General features: G+C 42.6%; 1 protein-coding gene across 3 annotated transcripts in view; it reads right to left on the reverse strand.

Moving 5' to 3' along the window:
• Positions 1–23,471, reverse strand: part of LOC126259833 (cell growth regulator with RING finger domain protein 1-like) — a 443,331-nt gene that overhangs the window by 22,247 nt on the left and 397,613 nt on the right. For 2 of the 3 annotated variants that reach the window (XM_049956879.1, XM_049956878.1), the window contains exon 3: positions 9,731–9,778. The exons of the other annotated variant lie outside the window; for it this stretch is intronic. In XM_049956879.1, the coding sequence (XP_049812836.1) occupies positions 9,731–9,778 (48 nt within the window). The remainder of the gene's footprint in view (positions 1–9,730; positions 9,779–23,471) is intronic. 3 annotated transcript variants of the gene reach the window in all.

Raw genomic sequence — 23,471 nt, forward strand, 5'->3', positions numbered from 1 at the left:
ATCTTAAAGGGCCGACTGTTTGCGAAAAGCAAAAAATTTTAGCTAAGAAAATCTATAGCGTCGTCATTTAAAGCGAGCAATGGCTGGCTACGGAATTTCAAGGCAAGGCGCGGTATTCGTGAGTTGGATTTACGTGGTGAAAAATCATCAGCAGACCCTAAAACAGTAAAAATTGTATTGAAAAATTCGAAATTGAAGCACAATCTTATGACCCTGAATTTTTATACAACGCAGATGAGACAGGCCTTATTTGAAGGCTTTGTTTGAAACAACTGAAACTTATAAAAGGAAAAGTAGTGCTCCTGGCCTTAATGTAAGTGAAGACCGTGTTATCATGCTGCAATGTGCTGACTCTACAGGAAACCACAACATTTTTCTTCTTTTGATAGGAAAAAATCTTTTACAAGAATCAACCAAAGACATGGATGACTGTACTTTTGTCTTGCGAATGGTACGATACAATACTTAAACCTGAAATAAAAAAAATAAAGAAACACCGAAAGGCCATAGAGAAAGAAGACAGGACGGTGATAATTCTGGCCAGTGCACCCATCCACCCCACAGAAAGATTTCGTGATAGGAAAAAATGGACGTTTCAATTATTCTTGTCGCCGAACGTAACTAGTTTATTGCAGCCAATGGGCCAATCGGTTATAGAAACTATGAAGCAGCATTACAGGAGATAACTGTTCTGGAAGCTTTTGGAAGATGGAAATGAAGAAGGCATTGTGGCTCATCATTAGAAACTGAATTTAAAGACTGCGCTTTCAGAGTGGCGGAAGCATGCAATCTGGCGGAGACAACAACATTAAAAAAAAGCTTGGAATAAATTGAAAGGCATTTCAACCAAAGACAAGGTGCAAAAGGACGAAGATTAAAAGAAGAAGCGTAAAAACTAAGAGGAAGGACATACGATCCTTATAAAATTCCTGGACGTTCTAATATAGGCGAGTGGCTTGCTTGTGGTTCTTCAGACCCTGGATTCCAAATTATCAGTAATGATGAAGTCATTAAAAGAAACTGATGGCCAGGATGACGCTGTAACCGAACCAGTTGTGGGAACGTCAGCTGGTGAGGCGTTTGCTTACTTTGACACTGCGCCATCATGGATGGAGCGGCAGCCTAAGTGAACATATACACAGCTGCTCACCGTCAAGCGGAAGCGAGACTTGGCTGCCCGAAAACTGTTGAAGACAAAAAAACAGAATGACCGATACGTTCAAGAACTGATAACGTATTTACTCAGTACAGTACAAAACTGTAACAACATTGTTTTGTAGTCATTAAATTAATATTACAGTAGTATGTAAACAAAAATTTAGCTTTTTTCTAAGAAGTGATTTGTTTTCATGATTTATCCAATTATAGAGATATTTGATTAATCCGCATTTGGTCCGATCATGAATCGTCCGAGTCGTTGGAGTTCTACTGAAGCTTTCTTTTGCAGATTTCTGGAAATAAATTCTTTCATTTCAATCATAAGATTAATCTTGTCATCCCTGTCTTGACGAACACTAAGGAGAAGTAGCTCGGTTAGTCTCGACTGTGTCATTTATGATCTGAGGCAAGTTTTAAATCGTCGAAGGCTCAGAGGATGCCGACGATGCTGTAACTATCAATTACAATGATCAGGCGAATAACTTTCTGAAATAGTGCTTTAACTCCACCACGTGCAGCAGTAAGTTGTCTTCCAATGGAGACTACTTTTATGGTTGTACACCAGTCGTAGTGGATCGCAGCATTTCGAGCTGTGCATGAAGTCTGTAGAGTTTAAAGTCTGCTGTGTGTGTGTGTACTCGCAGTAAGGAATTGTTTGGCAGGACGTAACAAGTATCTCTTCAAGGTGGCATGTCGCTTTATATCCTCACGGTTGAACCTACGATCAGTGTAATCCAGAAATAGATCAAGCATTTCAAACCTTCGTGTCCATGAGACAATTCTTCGTGAACAGACGAAATTTCTGTAGATGTTTCAATTTCGCTGTCATGTTTCGTGCCCGTGAGAAATTTGGGTCCTTCAGATTTAGGTCCGTAGATTAAGCTTTGGCTTACTCTAATAGCAGATCAAACCCTTCCGCAACCGCAGGAGACAGTTTTAGAAGATCTATAGATCGTTTCACTCTGGCTGCATTAAAGTTTTGATTCTGCAGGGATCCGCCAGTTTTTTTTTTTCTTTTTGCAGACATCAAACACTTCAATAACGAATGTTATACAGAAAGTAGTCTAAAATTTTTCGAGCTGCTTCGCGTAGTATACCCGCATAACTGACCATCTTACGTCTCTAATGGAGCTCAGGACATTCGGTACTTCGCTCACTGTTTTCTGGACCCAGTCGTAATTTTCGCTGAAATGTTTGAAAGATTTTACCCTTACAGCTCATCGAATCGGATGCACTGGTATCAACCAGTGAACTTTAGGATGTGGACTCGTCGACACCAGATGGTACCACATATGCCTACACGTTTTTTTCTTTCCTTTTTGTGGATTCCAGAATTATACACTCCTGGAAATGGAAAAAAGAACACATTGACACCGGTGTGTCAGACCCACCATACTTGCTCCGGACACTGCGAGAGGGCTGTACAAGCAATGATCACAGGCACGGCACAGCGGACACACCAGGAACCGCGGTGTTGGCCGTCGAATGGCGCTAGCTGCGCAGCATTTGTGCACCGCCGCCGTCAGTGTCAGCCAGTTTGCCGTGGCATACGGAGCTCCATCGCAGTCTTTAACACTGGTAGCATGCCGCGACAGCGTGGACGTGAACCGTATGTGCAGTTGACGGACTTTGAGCGAGGGCGTATAGTGGGCATGCGGGAGGCCGGGTGGACGTACCGCCGAATTGCTCAGCACGTGGGGCGTGAGGTCTCCACAGTACATCGATGTTGTCGCCAGTGGTCGGCGGAAGGTGCACGTGCCCGTCGACCTGGGACCGGACCGCAGCGACGCACGGATGCACGCCAAGACCGTAGGATCCTACGCAGTGCCGTAGGGGACCGCACCGCCACTTCCCAGCAAATTAGGGACACTGTTGCTCCTGGGGTATCGGCGAGGACCATTCGCAACCGTCTCCATGAAGCTGGGCTACGGTCCCGCACACCGTTAGGCCGTCTTCCGCTCACGCCCCAACATCGTGCAGCCCGCCTCCAGTGGTGTCGCGACAGGCGTGAATGGAGGGACGAATGGAGACGTGTCGTCTTCAGCGATGAGAGTCGCTTCTGCCTTGGTGCCAATGATGGTCGTATGCGTGTTTGGCGCCGTGCAGGTGAGCGCCACAATCAGGACTGCATACGACCGAGGCACACAGGGCCAACACCCGGCATCATGGTGTGGGGAGCGATCTCCTACACTGGCCGTACACCACTGGTGATCGTCGAGGGGACACTGAATAGTGCACGGTACATCCAAAACGTCATCGAACCCATCGTTCTACCATTCCTAGACCGGCAAGGGAACTTGCTATTCCAACAGGACAATGCACGTCCGCATGTATCCCGTGCCACCCAACGTGCTCTAGAAGGTGTAAGTCAACTACCCTGGCCAGCAAGATCTCCGGATCTGTCCCCCATTGAGCATGTTTGGGACTGGATGAAGCGTCGTCTCACGCGGTCTGCACGTCCAGCACGAACGCTGGTCCAACTGAGGCGCCAGGTGGAAATGGCATGGCAAGCCGTTCCACAGGACTACATCCAGCATCTCTACGATCGTCTCCATGGGAGAATAGCAGCCTGCATTACTGCGAAAGGTGGATATACACTGTACTAGTGCCGACATTGTGCATGCTCTGTTGCCTGTGTCTATGTGCCTGTGGTTCTGTCAGTGTGATCATGTGATGTATCTGACCCCAGGAATGTGTCAATAAAGTTTCCCCTTCCTGGGACAATGAATTCACGGTGTTCTTATTTCAATTTCCAGGAGTGTATTTGAGACTTATTTCACTGTAACTAAGATAATGTACAATGCACCACGGCTTTTTGAAACTTCCTGTAGTTCAAGATCCAAATAGTAGTTACTGCAGTCGATGTAACAGCTAGAATGAAATATTCACTCTACAGCGGAGTGTGCGCTGATATGAAACTTCCTGGCAGATTAAAACTGTGTGCCGGACCGAGACTCGAACTCGGGACCTTTGCCTTTCGCGGGCAAGTGCTCTACCAACTGAGCTACCCAAGCACGACTCACGCCCCGTCCTCACAGCTCTACTTCTGCCAGTACCTCGTCTCCTACCTTCCAAACTTTACAGAAGCTCTCCTTTGGAAGGTAGGAGACGAGGTACTGGCAGAAGTAAAGCTGTGAGGACGGGGCGTAAGTCGTGCTTGGGTAGCTCAGTTGGTAGAGCACTTGCCCGCGAAAGGCAAAGCCCCGAGTTCGAGTCTCGGTCCGGCACACAGTTTTAATCTGCCAGGAAGTTTCGATGTAACAGCTCTTTGGCCGATCTGTGAGAAGAATTTCCTTCACACCGTTGTTTTGCCATGATGCATCAGCTGCACTATCGCAGCAATGGGCGCATAGAAACTCCATTGCTAGTGAGAGTTAGGGGACTGATGACCTCAGATGTTAAGTCCCATAGTGCTTAGAGCCATTTGCTAGTAAGAGTCTTAGAAGGATGTCATGAGTGGTAGTTTCCAACGTTTGTGCCCTGAAGCAGACTGTGTGAACCCCAATTTATTATTATTATTATTTTTTTTACTTCTATCTTCCTAGGGTCGCTGTAATGTACACAAAGAGTGAACTGCTCCTTGCCCGCGACGTCTGTCGTTGAATCTGCCGTAATTCTGTAATTTACCGCACTGTGTGTCATGTAACCCATAATTTCCAGTATTTCGTTATGTATCGTTGGCGCCTATCGAGTGTCTCGGCACCTCAGCCAGATGTTCAGATCTGGTGCAACGTTCTTCCCTTACAGCAAAGTAACATGATGTTTGAGCCCGCCCGGAAAGCCGCGCGGTTTAACGCGCTGCTTCCCGAGAGGGAAGACTGCCGGTCCCCGGCACGGATCCGCCTGGAGGATTAGTGTCGAGGTCCGGTGTGCCGACCAGCCTGTGGATGGTTTTTAAGGCGGTTTTCCATCTACCTCGGCGAATGCGGGCTGGTTCGCCTTATTCCGCCTTAGTTACACTGCGTTGGCGATTGCTGCACAAACACCATTTCCACATACACTTACACCGTAATTATTCTACCACGTAAACATTGGTGTTACACTTGTCTGGTTTGAGACGTTCCCGGAGAAGGGGGGTGGGGTCCATTGGGGGCCGAAACACACAATAACCCTGGGTTCGGTGTGGGGGCGGTGGTGGGGTGGGTGGACTGCTGTGTCCTGTTGTGAACCACTGAGGGCTAAGGCGGGACGAAGCCTCTCCGTCGTTTCTAGGTCCCCAGTTTATTACATATATACTTCATGATGTTTCCATGACCATTTCGTTTCTTGTTCTATCCAAGAACCTGAGTAAGCTGATAAGTAGTAGCAAAGCAGTTGTATATTTCTCCCGATGGCCAGCAGATGTTGCGTGCGCAGGTAGACCACATGTGTGCTGTTTTCATGCTGCTGAATAACTTCGACAGACTCTTGATGAAATAGGATCTTGACTTTTAATACAGTTTCTTCCTGTGGTCTTCTGATCGTCACTTGCGGATAGACCTAATGAGGTCACAGCAGAAAACACTTTTGTCTTCTTAATGTAGTCACGGATAAGACAACCTATTGCGGTTTACAGGAGCTTCTATTCCTTCGTGTATGCTTATGGTAGGATGGACAGAATGTAGCTGGACTTTTTAGAACCTTAAACATTGTCCGACATATGTCAGTATCAAGGATACAACAATCTGATTCAGTTTTGAGCAAAAATTGTAGTCAGCCAAAATCCCAATCGCATATTTGCTGATGTAAAGCGTAATTTTTATCGCCGACTCTGCCTGTGAATCATGTTCATTTCTTATACGTGGGAGAGGGAGGGGGGGGGGGGTGTCATATCCGAAACAGAGAATGCTGGCTCGTAGAGCTTTATCTCATGGCGGCCCAACATTAGAGCACAGCAACAATTCTACCATTATCTATCCGGGGTCTGCCGTTCCACAGATTGTTAGTGTGATATGCCTGATGCTATATGTTATAAAAACGGATAGTGACATGGTGATTATCAATAAATAAGTTTTTTTCGACGTGTGTTGCTTCATTGTGGGATACAGTGTTAGAGAGGGGCGTGTGGCAACATCTCAGCACTTCCATCCCCTTCACAAGGCTGTACATAATAACTTATTTAGTGAATTAAGTATGTTGTGAAGTCTTAACGTGCTGCAATCAGAATGTGGAAACTTTGCGTGTTAGAAACATGTCATATGCAACTACTTTCTGTACACTGGACTTTAAGAGCACTCAAATGTAGTTGGTTGGGGGTGTTAAGGGACTGAATAGCGAGGTCACGCCTCAGTCAAGAGGTAGTCCATCTTTAGTTACTGACGTCAGCAAAAAATCTGACCAATTGTTACGGTATGTAGGACTGGATAATCGAGGCATTGAAACTACATTTTTTATGCCAGTGATTATAAATTATTAAAAAAGAGGCACAAGTATAAGGAGCGAACCAGTATGCTGGTTAGAGAGCAGATTAGAGCTCCATCAGGGTTCAGTTACGGCGAAGGAAACCTGACCCGCATCTACCGCCCGCTACCCCAATGAAAGCTACGACAGTAACGGAATGAACAGTGGCTTATAGCTGGGATATTCGTCATGTGTCATGGTAAAAGTGAGAAGGCGTAAACCTTAATGAATACCAATAGGGTGGCCAATAGTAAAATAAGGTGAGAGAAAACGAGTTCGGTAGGTGAGTGGGCGCAGGCCTAGTGTTGAAGATAGGAACAGAACCCATTCTCTCGCAGGAAGCAGAAAAACCAGTTCTTTCATCAGCAGCTAATATCCGGGGTAAGAAATCCTTAACGTCTTGCCTTCATCAGAATGCTACTTCTCAAAAATAAAATAGGATGCAGCAGAAAAAAGACAAGCGCATCTAAAACCAGTCAACGCAGAATAAAAGGAGAATGGCCAAGGCGGGTGGCAGAAAATACGGACTCTGCATTGTTCTGGCCACAGCACGCGGCGGGAGAACCTGCTGCTCAGGTAGTCCTTAATACATGGGAGTCGAGATCACATTCCGTATTCAATACCATAACATCTGGCGTTTGTTCGTAATGTTGCTCAACAATGGAGTGCTCAACAATGGAGGTAGCCGAACTGCAGCCACCTGATGTGGCTCCCAGTTGCTTGAAACTCTAAGCAGTTGTCATTCTAGGACGGTTTGAAGAGGAACTGTTCCAATAATATTACATTCTGTCATTTAACATTCTCGTGCTCAGTGTAGATGAAAAATGCGAGGTTTCTGGACTGGAAGGCGCTGCAATGGCAATCTACTCGTATGCGACGGCAACCTACTCGTATAGCGTAAAGCGCAGCGCGCTAACTAGCGAGACGAGGATACGGTAACACACAAAACGAAGTTTACACGATTCACAGACAGATGGCGCTTTCAACTTCCGTCCACAGCATTAGGTTAACTGAAGATTGTGGCGACATGAAGAGCTTCTGGCCACAAAGTTAAATACAATTAACTTGCTAAATCACAATAAACAGCGGACTCCGTACGAAGAGAGAAACTTGGGGAAAGAGGAAGGCGACACTATGGCATACGTGTGACTAGTCCGGTCCGTAGCAAAACATGCCAGTCCACTGACACAGGCAGGTCCACAAACTGTGTTTGGGCTCTAGCGTGGATTCAACACAGTACATGAAGCTCTAATGTCCGTTATAACCACGCTGACAAGATGTCTGGCACCTTGCGTTGCCTGTAGCAGTGCATCTTTCCACAAGCGGCAATGAAATTTTGTTCGATTTTCAAGCGGGAATATATCGTATATACTAGACAGGATATACTGTATGTCTAAGCTAAACAAAGACAAATATTACTGAAGAAGCGTCTGATTGGTGCAAATAGAATAAAGTGACGCAAGGGTAATGATACACGACCTCAGAACTGCTGAATACCACAGGCTCATATGAGTACCCTACCTGCAGAGAACGACTGCTTACTTGCTCACTCTCACGGCGAATACGACATTCAGGGCTGACTTCTACAGCATTGAGCACTGTTACGAAAGAAGATGGTGTGGGGAATATTTGTGTTATTGCTTCAGTGTATAAGTTCACATCAAAACTAGTGTATGATGACGCTTTCGACAATGGGACTTTATGTTGTTTCTTTAATTCCTACATAGCAGCTTGCATTGAATTATTATATAACACGTAAATCCCGTTAAACGTCTCGATGCTTACAATGATGGCTGTATGATATGGAAGCATTTAAGGCCACAATAAGTAAAAGACAAACACAGTGTGGTGAAGTAACAATGTGTGGTCTGATGCGAGGTCAGTATGGAGTAATATCTGCTAACTATTGGTTCCATTCACATATCACTGTCCTACAAGTGTCCCCTGTACGAACCGACCGAAATGCCAAGTTGTGAAACGTCCGTTCCCCAGAGACGGACACCGAGCCGAGGTGACGCAGTTGTTTGAAGAACTCTACTCTCATCCAAGAGGATAGCAGTTAAAATCCCCGTCTGACCATGCAGATTTAGCAGTCATGTGGTTTCGCTGTTGACTGGAATGAATGCCTGGAAGGTTCCTTTGATACGTACATGTAATCCTTTTGTCTACGGTGTTAATCGGTTATTTCGCCAGTGTACATCACGTAACATATTTTATGAGGTACGAATTCTCCGCGGGACATGCACTGTAGATAGCATATTTAAGTGGTCGTAACACTGAGTTCTAGTCCAGTCGGTAGCCAGAAAATCGATGATGACCAGTAGTATTAACATTAGGCTACAACTTAGCTTTCGCCGTTTTGCAGTAGATGGAAGTACCAGCACGTGGTGGTGCAGGTGGTAGATCGTAAGTGTCATACAATAAGCTTAAGCATTTGTTAACAGAACGCCGTCAAAATATTAGACGATTTGTGACTGCGTCATACAGTTACTATCCAGAATTGTTTCAACGCTTCAAGGACGGTGCTTTTGACGTCGAAGAGAGAAGGTTTTCGAAGCTATTGAAATCGATGGAAACAATCACAGGAGATCGTTATCGAAAGTAGGTGGATCGTGTGAGCGGAGCACTGGAAGACAAATTGCCCGAACACAGCGATGGACATGAAAAGGTGACTTTGCAGCATGACAGTGCTAGACCTGTGTCGCAAAACCAATCGAAACATGTTGGAATGGGAAGTCATACCCCACCGCCGTATTCTTCCCACATTACCCCCTCTGACTAGCACCTTTTTCGATCAGTAACATGCGGCCTGGCTGACCAGCGCCTCCGTTCATAAGAGCAAGAGTAAAATTGGATCGATCCATGGATCTCTTCAATAGACGCCCAGTTCTTCCGCCACGGGATTTGAATGCTGCCCAAAATATGGGAGAAAGTAGTAGCCAATGGCCAATATTTTGAATCTTAAATTTTTGTAATTTTTTTTACATTGATGCCTCGAACTTCGAGAAAGAACTGCAGAAGCAAAGTTGTGGACATAATAATAGTAAAAATATGGTAAATTGTTTTACTCTTGATTTAGTTTTAGTCGCACTATTTTCCTACATATTTAAACTCGGAGATCCAAAGTTGAAATATTAAACTTAGTATTATCTCTTGACCGTTTGATTGTGCTTTATAAATAGTACTTACTAACCTAGCAGGTTTATTGCATTTTGGATGCCAGAACTCGTGAAGCTCGTACCTGGAACAAAAGAAAGAGTTTCATTGGCAGAATAAGATGCTTCCTTATAATCTAACATTCTAAATTAGTATGCAAAGTGTGGTAAGGCTCTATTAACTGCTTCATTAACGAAGATTACAGTTTATTGGTATGACCATTTTCGGGCAAATTAGTTCATCTTCAGGTCTAAAATATGCAGAGTATGATAGTTATCATACTCTACCGATTTTAGGTCTGAAGACAGCTCAATTCGTACAAAACCAGCCATATTTTTTATAAGAATTATACCTAAATTTAGTTGTATAACATCCTGCAGAAACCGCTTTTAAAAAAACCTTGTTTCTGACAACTGATTCAGAATACATACATTCATTCATTAGCTGTTACCCGCAGCTGGGTTCGCATGTCACTAGTTTTGTTATGATGAGTAAGTAAGGTGCTGTGCATGCAATAAGGCCAGAGGCTGCTCTCACTTGTGGCCTTTTCCGTTAAACACAGCCATTTATGTGCGCCCCCCCCCCCCCCCCCCCCGCGGTCCCTTCACCACTTCACTCAGAGTTGGCTGTTCGCACCATAGATCGTCCACCGGGGCCGCCTAGAGCAACTAGCCGTGGCACTGGAATCGGCATGGTTCCACATGCCTATCGATACCTTCCAGAACTTCACCGACACACTTCCTGCTCGTCTGCGCTGCAAAAGGCAAGTTATTCAGGCATCTGACAGTTAAATCAAACTAGTGTGAACTGGCTCAATGAATTCCCGTAAGGTTGTTATAATAAACGTGTCTGAGCGTCAGCACTGTTTTGGCTCCAACGATAAACATTGTAAATTTGCCCTATTTTATTCTGTTTTATTCCTCTACAATCGTTTGTTTATTTTTATGGAGGCTCACAGCTATCTTTATTGCATGTCAGCTATCTTTATTGCATCAAAATATTCGTGGACTGAGAAATAAAATTTATGAATTAACTATCTGCATAGATGAATTAGAGTCTTCAAACCCAGCTGACATAATCTGCCTCTCTGAACATCATGTGACCACTCGTATAGAACTTTTAAGTGTTACACGGTTTAGGTTAGCATCACACTTTTGTAGATCAGAAATGGAGAAAGGAGGAGTTGCCATATTCATCAGGAACTGTCATAAATTTAAGAACATAGACATTCATAAATTTTGCCTAGAACAGCATATGGAAGCATGTGCAACAGAATTAGAATTTCACAAAAAATCCTTCATAATATTAAGTGTATATCGAGCACCTGCAGGTAACTTCAATCTGTTTGTAAACCACCTTGAAGCTATACAGGCCCAGTTAACAACCAAAAACAAAGAAATAGTGGTTGCTGGTGATTTCAATGTACATTTCATTAAAGACTCTCCCAATAAGAACTTATTTGAGTTAGTAACACTATCATTCAACTTGATTCCCACTGTAAAGTTCTCCACTAGGGTAGTCACTTGCTCACAAACAGCCATTGATAATATCTTTATAGAAAAGTCCAATGAACAAAATTATGTTACAAAACCAATAGTCAATGGCCTCTCAGACCATGACATGCAGTTCCTTCTGTTAAATGTTAATACTGAACAGGATATAAAATCTGTTAAATCTGAGCTCAAGAGGGTAATCAATAAGCCAAAAATTGATTATTTTAGGACACTCCTCAGAGACATTCACTGGACTGATGTTTACAGTGCTCATGGCATGAATGAAAAATATAACACTTTTGCTAATAAAGTGCTTACCTTATTCGAACACTGTTTTCCCCCAAAACTTACCAAGATTAGAGCAAAGTCTACAAAGAAGCCATGGATTACTCGAGGAATAGGGGTATCTTGTAAAACAAAATGAAAACTGTATCTGTCAATCCGAAACATTTCCAATGTTGATGCTATAGCACATTATAAGAAATACTGCAAAATATTAAAGACTGTAATACGGATGTCAAAGCAAATATATTACAAGGAAACGATAGTCTTATCAGATAACAAAATAAAGACAATATGGGATATAGTGAAGGAGGAGACCGGTAGAACCAGACATGAAGAGGAACAAATAGCATTAAGAGTAAATGATACATTGGTGACAGGCGTGTATAGTGTTGCAGAACTTTTTAACAAACATTTCATAACTGTTACTGAAAAGATGGTGTTGTCAGGTTCGGTAGATGCTGCTATGGAATACCTTAGACCAGATATTTCAAGTAACTTCCATAATATGAATTTGACCCTCACTACCCCAACAGAAATAATGTCCATCATAAAATCTTTAAAATCAAAAACATCTAGTGGGTATGATGAAATATCAACAAAGTTAATTAAAGAATGTGATTCTGAGCTAAGTAACATATTAAGCTATCTGTGTAACCAGTCGTTTATCAGTGGAATATTTCCTGAATGACTGAAATATGCTGAAGTTAAGCCACTGTTTAAGAAGGGAGATAAAGAAATAGCATCAAATTTCCATCCAATTTCACTGTTGCCAGCATTCACAAAAATTTTCGCAAAAGTAATGTACAGTCGTCTTTATAACCATCTTATCTCAAATAACATACTGTCAAAGTCACAGTTTGGATTTCTAAAAGGTTCTGGTATTGAGAAGGCTATCTACACTTACAGTCAAAATGTGCTTAATTCATTAGACAAAAAATTGCAGGCAACTGGTATATTTTGTGATCTGTCAAAGGCATTTGACTGTGTAAGTCACAATATCCTTTTAAGTAAACTAGAATATTATAGTTTAACAGGAAATGCTGCAAAATGGTTCAAATCTTATATCTCTGGCAGCAAACAAAGGGTGTTATTAGGAAAGAGACATGTATCAAGCTATCAGGCATCATCCAACTGGGAACTAATTACATGTGGGGTCCCATTTTAGGGCCCTTACTTTTTGTTGTATATATATATATATCTCAATGACCTTTCATCAGTAACATTACCAGATGCCAAGTTTGTTTTGTTTGCCGATGATACAAACATTGCAATAAATAGCAAATCAAGCGTAGTCTTAGAAAGATCAGCTAATGAAATATTTGTGGACATTAATCACTGGTTCCTAGCCAATTCTTTGTCACTAAACTTTGAAAAAATACACTACATGCAGTTCAGAACTTCTAAGGGGTGTCCCATGAGTATATGCCTAACATACGATGACACACAGATAGAAGAAGTGGACAGTGCTAAATTCTTGGGATTTCAGCTTGATAATAAATTCAACCGGGAAAAGCACACCACAGAACTGCTGAAGCGTCTTAACAAATCTCTATTTGCAATGTGAATTGTGTCAGACATAGGGGATATAAAAATGGAAAAGCTGATATAGTATGTTTACTTTCATTCCATAATGTTATATGGGATTATTTTTTGGGGCAATTCATCAAGCCAAGCTAAAGTTTTCCGGGCACAAAAACGTGCGGTAAGAGTTATATGTGGTGTGAACTCAAGAACATCCTGCAGAAGCCTGTTTAGGGAACTAGGGATACTAACTACTGCTTCCCAATATATTTATTCCTTAATGAAATTTGTCATTAAAAATATATCACTTTTTCAAACCAACAGCTCAATTCATGGAATCAATACTAGAAATAAGAATAATCTTCACAAGGATTTAAAGTCACTTAGTCTTGTACAAAAAGGTGTGCATTATTCAGGAACACACATTTTCAATAACTTGCCAGCAGCCACAAAAAGCTTAACAACCAATGAAATTCAGTTTAAGAGAAGCCTAAAGGATTTATTGGTGGCCAACTCCTTCTACTCCATTGATGAATTTCTTAGTAAAACCAACTGATTTGTATATAAGTACAACATAACTTCTGCACAATTTCAGTGCAGTAATGTGTTCATTGTAAATAAGTATTACAGTAGTTGTATTACATGTTTATTACCTTATAAATAAATAAAAAACTTTTTTATTTTAAATTCAGTACATTAGTATTTGTAAATTGACTCTTAGTGTTCATTAAGAAATGACGATCATTCCACTTGGGACCTGTGGAATGGTACATTCGCTTGTTTTAGTTGTAAATATTTGTCATGTATTGTTGTTTTTCTGACATGTTCCACATCCTGGAGGACCTCCTCACTACGGATCAATTGGAATGAAAGTAAATCTAATCTAATCTAAAACAGTGTAAATTTACTGAAAGAGAAAGTAGAAAGCAATGGTAATGTCAGTGAAGATCAAGCACCACGTAAATGCATATTTTTTCAGTGTTTTCATGAACCAAAACAGATAGGCCTTAGAGCTGTGTTTGCCTTTACAAGTGCCAAGGGCCTTATTGGCCATACGCCTCCTATACGACCCTCTACCACTTCTTTCTGCCGCGCGGTGTATGGCGCCTTATCACGGTGTCCTCTCCATCCTCCACCCCGTGTGTGTGCGTGTGCGTGTGTTGTCCATAGTGTAAGTTAGTTTAACTAGTGTGTAGATTTAGAGACCCGATGACCTCTGCAGTTTGATCCCGTAAGACCTTACAACAAATTTCCACTTCTTTCTGTCGAGTGCCCTTTTGTCCATTTGGTGTTCATTCTACCTGTGTCCTGCCGGATGTTATTTCGCCATCTGGTTCTCGGTCTCTCTCTTTCTCTCTCTCCAGCTAATGTTCTGCAGAATGATACTTTAGCCAGGCTATTTCCGTGAGGCTATTTTTCGTCATTCTTCCTATACGGCCTGCCCAGTTGAAGCATCTTTAGCACTTCGACGATATTACAGTGTTTGTACAGCTCTCTATTTTCCTTCGTCTCTAACCTTCCATTTCATGATATTTTCTTCGTACCCAAGTCCAAACTTTCGAATATTAAAAGTTTTTCTTCATTTTTATTTCTAAATACAAGTGCTCTTTTCCTTAAGATTTTGCTAAAACTAAAAAGTTTTCAGAATGAGAATTTTTGTCTGCAGCGGAGTGTGCACTGATATGGAACTCCCTGGCAGATTAAAACTGTGTGCCGGACCGAGATTCGAACTCGGGACCTTTGCCTTTCGCGGGCAAGTGCTCTACCAACTGAGCTACCGAAGCACGACTCACGCCCCGTCCTCACAGCTTTACTTCCGCCAGTACCTCGTCTTCTACCTTCCAAACGTAACAGAAGCTCTCCTGCAGACCTTGCAGAACTAGCACTTCTGAAAGAAAGGATATTGCGGAGACATGGCTTAACCACAGCCTGGGGGATGTTTCCAGAATGACAATTTCACTCTGCAGCGGAGTGTGCGCTGATATGAAACTTCCTGGCAGAAGTAAAGTTGTGAGGACGGGGAGTGAGTCGTGCTTGGGTAGCTAAGTTTGTAGAGCACTTTCCCGCGAAAGGCAAAGGTCTCGAGTTCCAGTCTTGCCGGCACGGTAGCTCAGCGTGTTCGGTCAGAGGGGCAGCTGCCCTCTGTAATAAAAATACTGAGTTAATCGATCAACAACGAACTTAAAAGGAACAAAAAAAAAGTTCCGACACACAGTTTTAATCTGGCTGGAAGTTTCTAAAAAGTTTTGTTCGCTATGGCAGATATTTCTTTATCTGTTCTAATGTTGTTACTAAAAGGACTCCTTAAATACTTGAAGCGTTCATATGTCTTTAAAGTGACTTCATCTACAGCGAATGGTGTATCACTTCAGATTTTTTTTACTTATGCCCAGATATTCTGACTTTTCTTTATTAATACGTAACCTCTTTTTGCATCATTCCGATTAATTTCTTTCTAAAATTATTTATTACTGCTAATCATCTGCGTACGCATGTCTAATCATATTCATGTCCTGCAGTTGGTTCCCTTGTACATTAGTTTCAGTAAATTCTCCGCGATCTTCTATCGCCTTAGAGTTAGTAAGAGAGTATGATGGACGATATGCTTAATTAGTGTTGTGACTATACTTAACAAAAACTCAGTTACTTTCAGAGTACTTTAGACATACGGAATTTTACTTCATTTACGTGTAAATTATTGACTATCTAGCATTTTTTTCTATAATGCCAAAGAAAACACGGAAGGCCGGACACACTTGTATTATTAATTCAATCGCTACAGAACAAGTGACATTGTTAGTTCATGAATCTTGTTAGACGATTCTTTTTTTTTTCTTATGTTTCGTGTCTCTGGTGTGATGCTCTTTTTATGCAAGACAGCAGGAGTCACATATTTGCTTTCAACACTATTCCAGGTACTTTATGATGAAGACAGTGTTAATCCACCGTAGGAGGGACAATGTTACACGTAAACAACTTTTTTAGGACCTAACTTTTTTTTCTCATATGACAGATTAAATAGTGTGAAAATAGTGTAACATTTCGTAGAAAAAGCTGCAAGTAAGTCCATTGGTATTTATGATTTACGGATTTAACCAACCACATAACAGCTGTAACTCCAAATTACGCCGTCGTCTGTTAGCACTTTCTGCAGGGCAACTCTGTTTACTCCACTGAAGAGCGTCTTACACAACCTCTTAAAATTAACGTTTCAAAAAATGGTTCAAATGGCTCTGAGCACTATGGGACTCAATTGCTGTGGTCATTAGTCCCCTAGAACTTAGAACTACTTAAACCTAACTAACCTAAGGACATCACACACATCCATGCCCGAGGCAGGATTCGAACCTGCGACCGTAGCAGTCGCACGGTTCCGGACTGCGCGCCTAGAACCGCGAGACCACCGCGGCCGGCTAACGTTTCAATTCTATTTATAGACGACACTAGCACTTCCAGAAATGATTTTCACTTTACAGCGGAGTGTTTCCCGATTTGAAACTTACCGGGGGATTGAAATTGTGTGCTGGACCGGGACTAACCCTGTTTGGAGAGTGGGAAGTAAAGCTGTAAAGGCGTGTCATGATTCGTGCCTGGTAGCTCTACCATTACAGCATTTGCCAGCGAAAGCCAAAGATTCCTAGTTCGAACTGCGACCCTGTTCCAGCGACTAATTTAATCTAAAGAAAATCGAGTGTTTTCAAAGACAGTTACCCTCTCAATACTCGACTCTGCCGATTTAAGAAACTTACGGGAAACTGAAATCTGTTGAGAGACTTTTGAAGCCCGCCCGTATTGGCCGTGAGTGGAGCCACTGGAGAGGCAGGTGCCGCTGCAAAGCGACGTCGCGCGACCCGGCTGCGCAGTGTATGTCACCAGCGCGGCGGCTGCGTGGGCGGCAGGCCTGCCCCTAGTTTCATCACCTGCCGCTTGCCCGCACCACCTGCCCCTCCAGCGCTGTAATGTCCCACAAGTTCGCTACGCTCTACGTACATCTTTTGCCGTATACAGACTGCTGCATAACACAACATTACTTTTCCTTTTCATACCTCTCTCCCGTTCATTAGGCCCAAGCGAAACTTTCTCGGCACTTCACACAGGCGAATCTGATATGAAAAATTTAGTAAATATTAGACTGGCACACGTTGCGCAATAACGTATTTAAGTGTAATCTTTATGTGCTTAACAGTTTTTTGGATGGCATTTCAATACAAAGCATCTGAACAAAAAATAATACGAACATCTAGAATGCCATGCTGTCGTAAGACTTTGTTGTGTCCAATGTACCGCCCCGACAGACTCACCCGAAGTTGGTCAAGGTTGAAGGACATTTCTCTGCTTCCAAATCACTAGGAAATGGATGGTCGATTTCAAGTGTGGCTCCATTTTCTTGAGGATGGTAAACGTGAAGTATGGTTTTCAACTGCTTCCCTGATGCTTGGAAACCGAGCGAGGTGGCGCATTGGTTAGCACACTGGACTCTCATTCGGGAGGACGACGGTTAAATCCCGCGTCCGGCCATCCTGATTTAGGTTTTCCGTGATTTCCCTAAATCGCTCCAGGCAAATGCCGGGATGGTTCCTTTGAAAGGGCACGGCCGACTTCCTTCCCTAATCCGATGAGACCGATGACCTCGCTGTTCCGGCCGGCGTGGCCGAGCGGTTAAAGGCGCTACAGTCTGGAACCGCACGACCGCTACGGTCGCAGGTTCGAATCCTGCCTCGGGCATGGATGTGTGTGATGTCCTTAGGTTAGTTAGGTTTAAGTAGTTCTAAGTTCTAGGGGACTTATGACCACAGCAGTTGAGTCCCATAGTGCTCAGAGCCATTTGAACCAATTTTTTTTTTTTTTAACCTCGCTGTTTGGTCTCTTCCCCCAACCAATCCAATCCAATTCTGATGCTTTAAGCATTTGTTGGGTTCTGGACAAAGGCGCAAAATAATTTCCCAGCTACGTTTGGACTGTTCTGACAATAACCGAACTGAGGTTGCCGATTTACTAATGTGGATGAGAAGATACCACAAGTCAATTTCAATTTTATCTCCCGTAATTGTGGTCCTTGTTTTCGAAAAATTGAAATTTTCTTTCTTGCTGATTGGCCCTTTCAGGTAAAGCGAATACTGCTCGTTTTCTAGTCCATGTGAGTGGAAAACATATACGAAAAGCCGGTGACTTTCAAAGGCAAAGCTTCTGGACCTTGCAGATGGCTGTTGATATCTAAGAATTTTGAAGTACAGAACGTTGGAAAATCAAACCTATTAGATCAGATTTTACACCATTTGAGCTCCGACTACTCCACGTAAAAATATTTTTGAATGGGAAAAATTTTTGATTCCAATGAAGACGTTATGGGAGCTATTAATGGTTATTCCGCTTACTTTCCAGGACTGTCCTTCGGGAATATAATATATTCACTGGAAAAACGTAGAGTAGGAGTGCACTAACCTAAAGTGGGAAGCTATGATTTAGTGCACTTTCTGTCAGTGTAACCTGAGAAATTTTCTCCTTGCACACAATTTTAACTGAAGTGTCTTACAAAAAGCATCTAATTTCGTTCTGAGCCATTCCTATATTGAACAAAAACAGTTGATAGAAAGCTGCTGAGAAATTCAAGATGATTATCAACAACTGGCGGCAAGATTGGGTGTTCATCCTCAACATAACGAAATGTCACTGCACAGATGTCTGAAAAAAATTTATGTATGTAATTTGGTTAAATGATCTCCGACCAACCAGTGGAATGTCTCGCAACTGTCCAATATCCAGTGTGATCATCCCGAGGATTTCAAGGTTAAACGACAATATAAATTCACAACAAGGTCGATTACAACTCTCTTGTCCGACAGTTTGCCTAGCCTTTATCGACGATATACGATCCCTACCACCCGCACTACGAAATAGAGGAGATTCAAAGAAGAGTTAGGTGATTCCTTAAAGGTTTGTTTACCCCAAACTTCTGAATGTTTAAGCGGAAGATGCAAACAAGAAAGACTGTGTGTTAAATAAAAGCTTACTCTTAAAATTCAGAGTGCATGTTCCACATAGTCTACAAACATTGATTCCCCTTGCATGCATATCATCAGTTATTGTGAAATTCGAAGAGATACTGGCCTGCCTCACCTGTAAGATATTTTATAAGACTAATAAATGCTTACGCAAGTACACTTCTGTATACGAGACAGACGATTAAATGTATAGGTTAATTTCTTCTTTCAGTTAACACAAACTGTTATCCTTTGAGTAACTTCGTAATCTTGCATCCGTTGCTCTTAATTGTCTCTAGTTTCACGAAAATTTAGTGTTTTTGGGTTTTATATCGTCCAAATCATTATATTATTTTCAGGTGCTGATTGGAGAAATTTATTCAACTAAGATATATTACCGCAGATAATTTCTAAATTGTACTGATAAAGTTTCGTACAATTAAAATTATACTCACGTATTGTGACATTTTCTCGACTACCCGACACACGACCATTTTCTTCTGGAGAAAATATTCGGAGTTGCTAAAGCTTCTTCATTTTTGAAATAGCTATATCGACATTTCGATACCACCACTGTGGTAATCTTCAGGAGCACTTATTGATTGAATGAATACTGTTTTAGACAGTGTCGCGTATGTATGCAATATTTTGCGGGTTTTTTAAAACTGCTATTTAAAGCCGACACTGATTATGCAGTAAAAGTGTATACACGAAGAGGCAGCTAAGACAGGCCACCGCAAACATATCCAGAACAAATATATCGAGGCGCGCTTTCGCCAAGTTACGACGGACAACGTAGTAAAATTCATGTGAGCCTACCGACGCGAGTTATTTAAATAAATAAAAGAATGATATCGTTCAATTTCAAAATTTCAACAGTTGCTTCAGTGACGCCGTAGGTACGTCCTGGGTTCTCTGGACGCTCGTTGAAGCAACTACATCAGTCTATATTCAACAATGGTGTCGTAAGTTAATATGGACTGCAAGGGCAATTTATTTGCCAAGTTTGACGTGATTTTATGCGATCTGGCCTTCTCGGATCTGTTTGTGAACGCAGATGCTGAAATTCTGAATGCTATGTACGTATCCTCTTAAGATCGTAGCAATCGGCATTAGTGCCTCATCTAGCTCTTGCTGGAATCTTACTTCTGAGAATAAGAATGTTTTGCCCGAATAAGACATAAATGAAGCTGCACACTGAGACAACACAGGGCCAACTATCCACCTAAGGATATCGATGGTTAATTCTACATTACACTGTTGCGTTATTTGCATTAAAAATCTTCGGAACTTTGCAAAGATAGAAAAATATAACAGTGATTCGCCACTGAAATTTAGACAATTATGGTCTCCAAACCTTGAAATATTGGCAACCCCGGTTTCCATAGTGCCATTATAGTTGCTCAATTTAAGTGATGCCAAAATATTTCCCCTATACTTAGTAAACCCAGAAACGTCTGAATAGAGGTAAGTAAAGCGAATAAGTTCGTATCGACAAAATTATGATCGCAAAGAAGCTAGTTTAGTGACAAAAGGCAGTCTAGTACATGGCAGTCAATAACAAATTCGACTATGTCTCTGAATTCTCAGTCACGTACGCTTGTAAATGATTGAAACTTAGTGAAGCAGCGGCGCGAGTTTCTAGTGAGCTGCACCCAGAATTTGATGTTTCCCTCGTCTTTACGTCCACTACGGCACAAACGGGTGCCCTGTAAACCCAGCGGCCTAGTATGAAGTATCCTGATCAGAGCTGCCACGCAGCGACTGACACACGCGGATTCGTGCCACCCTTCTCAGTATGCAGCAGCCACACCTGCCGCTGAAGGTCGCGTGCCCAGCAGAATGCAGTACTCCCTCTGCCCGCTGCCGAACTCTGTAAAATCCCCTCCTCGCTTAACACTGAATTATCGACCGTGTACCAGAATGGATATTGTTTGCGTGTGCTTTTGCTAACGCTGGAACGTAAATCTCGTTACACGCTCGCTGTCTACAGGCTGTCAACCGAGACAGACAGTTCAGGTCTGTTAATTAGTCACATGATTAATAATCATTCTTACGTAAGAAAGCAGCCAGAGATGTGCATTCTATCTTATCTGTGGCCAACATTCTCTCAGACCATGGTTAATCGCTGCATTATGACTCTGACACTCTCTCAAAAAATTTACAAATATAATTCCTATCTACGATGGACGGCGGAAAGCGTGTAATTGTTACAAATACTCATAACGCTCACGGAGCTAATTTACTTCACTCATGTTTCTTCAAACAAACGGTGGTTCAGTTCGCGCAGCGCATAACGAACTAACGATCCTCTGAAAATTAAACTATTTTCAACTGAAGTCCTACAGGAAAAGTGAAATCGTTGACCCAGCAATAAAGACGGTGGCCACTGTGTAACTCAATGCTTGCAAATCCGTGTTGTAGTAGCCCGACCCGTGCTGATAAAGCTAAACCTTCTGACATTCAGCGAATTTCATTTTAAGTTACTGGAAATGGGAACTTAATTTTTGTACATTCACAATAAGTAACAGTGCCGGTATGTACCTTGATTCGTCAGTTCAGTCAGTCTTTATCCTCACCCGATTTGACCAGAATTTTATATATGGCATGACTGATCACGAATAGTATAGTGCTGACTTACCAAGCACCGTATTGCATGCCGTCTGTCCAAGGTCAAACTGCTGCTGAGCAACACTGACTCCTCCCATACACACTTGAATGACCAAGCCCCTTGACCGTGGTGGCAGCTTTTATTTTTATTCGTTGATTTATTTATCGTGGGAAGGTTAGGGTCACTGTCCAGCTCGGGAGCTCAGCCAAAGCTACATGTAAGTTTATCATCGTTTCCTGATGTGGTATTGCGACGCCGTCGAGAAGACAATTCAGAACTAAGTAATTTTTTATGGGACTTCCTTGGATATGTCCTAGGTTTTGCGCCCATATAACTACTGAAAAGAGATCGCCAATGATGTGGACGTTTTAACTGCATCCAGTTGCACGCGCCGTGTCATGTACGAAGTGGCTCGTGAATAGCGTAGCGCTGCAGGACTTCAAAAAATGGCTCTGAGCACTATGGGACTTAACTTCTGAGGTCATCAGTCCCATAGAACTTAGAACTACTTAAACCTAACTTACCTAAGGACATCACACACATCCAAGCCCGAGGCAGGATTCGAACCTGCGACCGTAGGTCGCGCGGTTCCAGACTGTAGCGCCTAGAAACCGCTCGGCCACCACAGCCGGCTGCAGGACTTCATTTATGAAGTACGCCATGCGTCTTGGCCCAATGGGCTGGCTGCGATGGAAGGTGATAAGGGAGACTCCCCATCGCACCCCCCCCCCCCTCCCATCCACCCACTCCCGCAGATTTAGTGGTAAGATGGCCCAGTGGACAATCGGTCAAAAACTGAATACAGAGCAAGCATGAAAACAGAAAGAAGCTGTACTTACCTGTGAAAAACGAAGCAAAACAGAAGCAGTAAACGGTCCAGGCTCAAGATGTGCAACATGGAGCGAACTAGAGCAGCTACGGCGTCGTGGTTATTGGACCACGGTGTTGGATTGCGGAGGGGAACATCCGTATCCAAATCTTCCTCGTGCCCCCATTTTCTTTCCCACAAAGTTATGAACTGTCCGTTTGGTCATTGATGTGACTGTTCGCTGTATTCAAATTTGTGTCTGGGTAGTGGTGTAAAATCCGTTTGCAACAGCGAGGTGGAAGAAAGGAACCTACAGACGTACGTATCTCTTATTTATTCTCCCCCAAGTACCACAAGTTCTGACTCTTGAATCCCTTTTTTGTGATATACTTCACACCCGTTTATTTGTTGTTTCGTTTCTGTGAGAAGTCTATGTGGCATTTCACCTGCTCTCACTATTCATCACATTTACCTGTGACAGTAACATATTCTTACTACATGACACATACTATAACCGGTGTATAGTATCACATTTGCCTGAACTACAGAAGGACAACAGACACGTCAATCACTGGACGGGACGTTCGTAATTTTGTGAGGAAAAAAATATATACAGGGTGTTTCAAAAATGACCGGTATATTTGAAACGGCAATAAAACCTAAACGAGCAGCGATAGAAATACACCGTTTGTTGCAATATGCTTGGGACAACAGTACATTTTCAGGCGGACAAACTTTCGAAATTACAGTAGTTACAATTTTCAACAACAGATGGCGCTGCAAGTGATGTGAAAGATATAGAAGACAACGCAGTCTGTGGGTGCGCCATTCTGTACGTCGTCTTTCTGCTGTAAGCGTGTGCTGTTCACAACGTGCAAGTGTGCTGTAGACAACATGGTTTTTTCCTTAGAACAGAGGATTTTTCTGGTGTTGGAATTCCACCGCCTAGAACACAGTGTTGTTGCAACAAGACGAAGTTTTCAACGGAGGTTTAATGTAACCAAAGGACCGAAAAGCGATACAATAAAGGATCTGTTTGAAAAATTTCAACGGACTGGGAACGTGACGGATGAACGTGC

Source organism: Schistocerca nitens, chromosome 5 (genome assembly GCF_023898315.1).
Source record: "Schistocerca nitens isolate TAMUIC-IGC-003100 chromosome 5, iqSchNite1.1, whole genome shotgun sequence".
In the NCBI taxonomy this organism is placed as follows: domain Eukaryota; kingdom Metazoa; phylum Arthropoda; class Insecta; order Orthoptera; family Acrididae; genus Schistocerca; species Schistocerca nitens.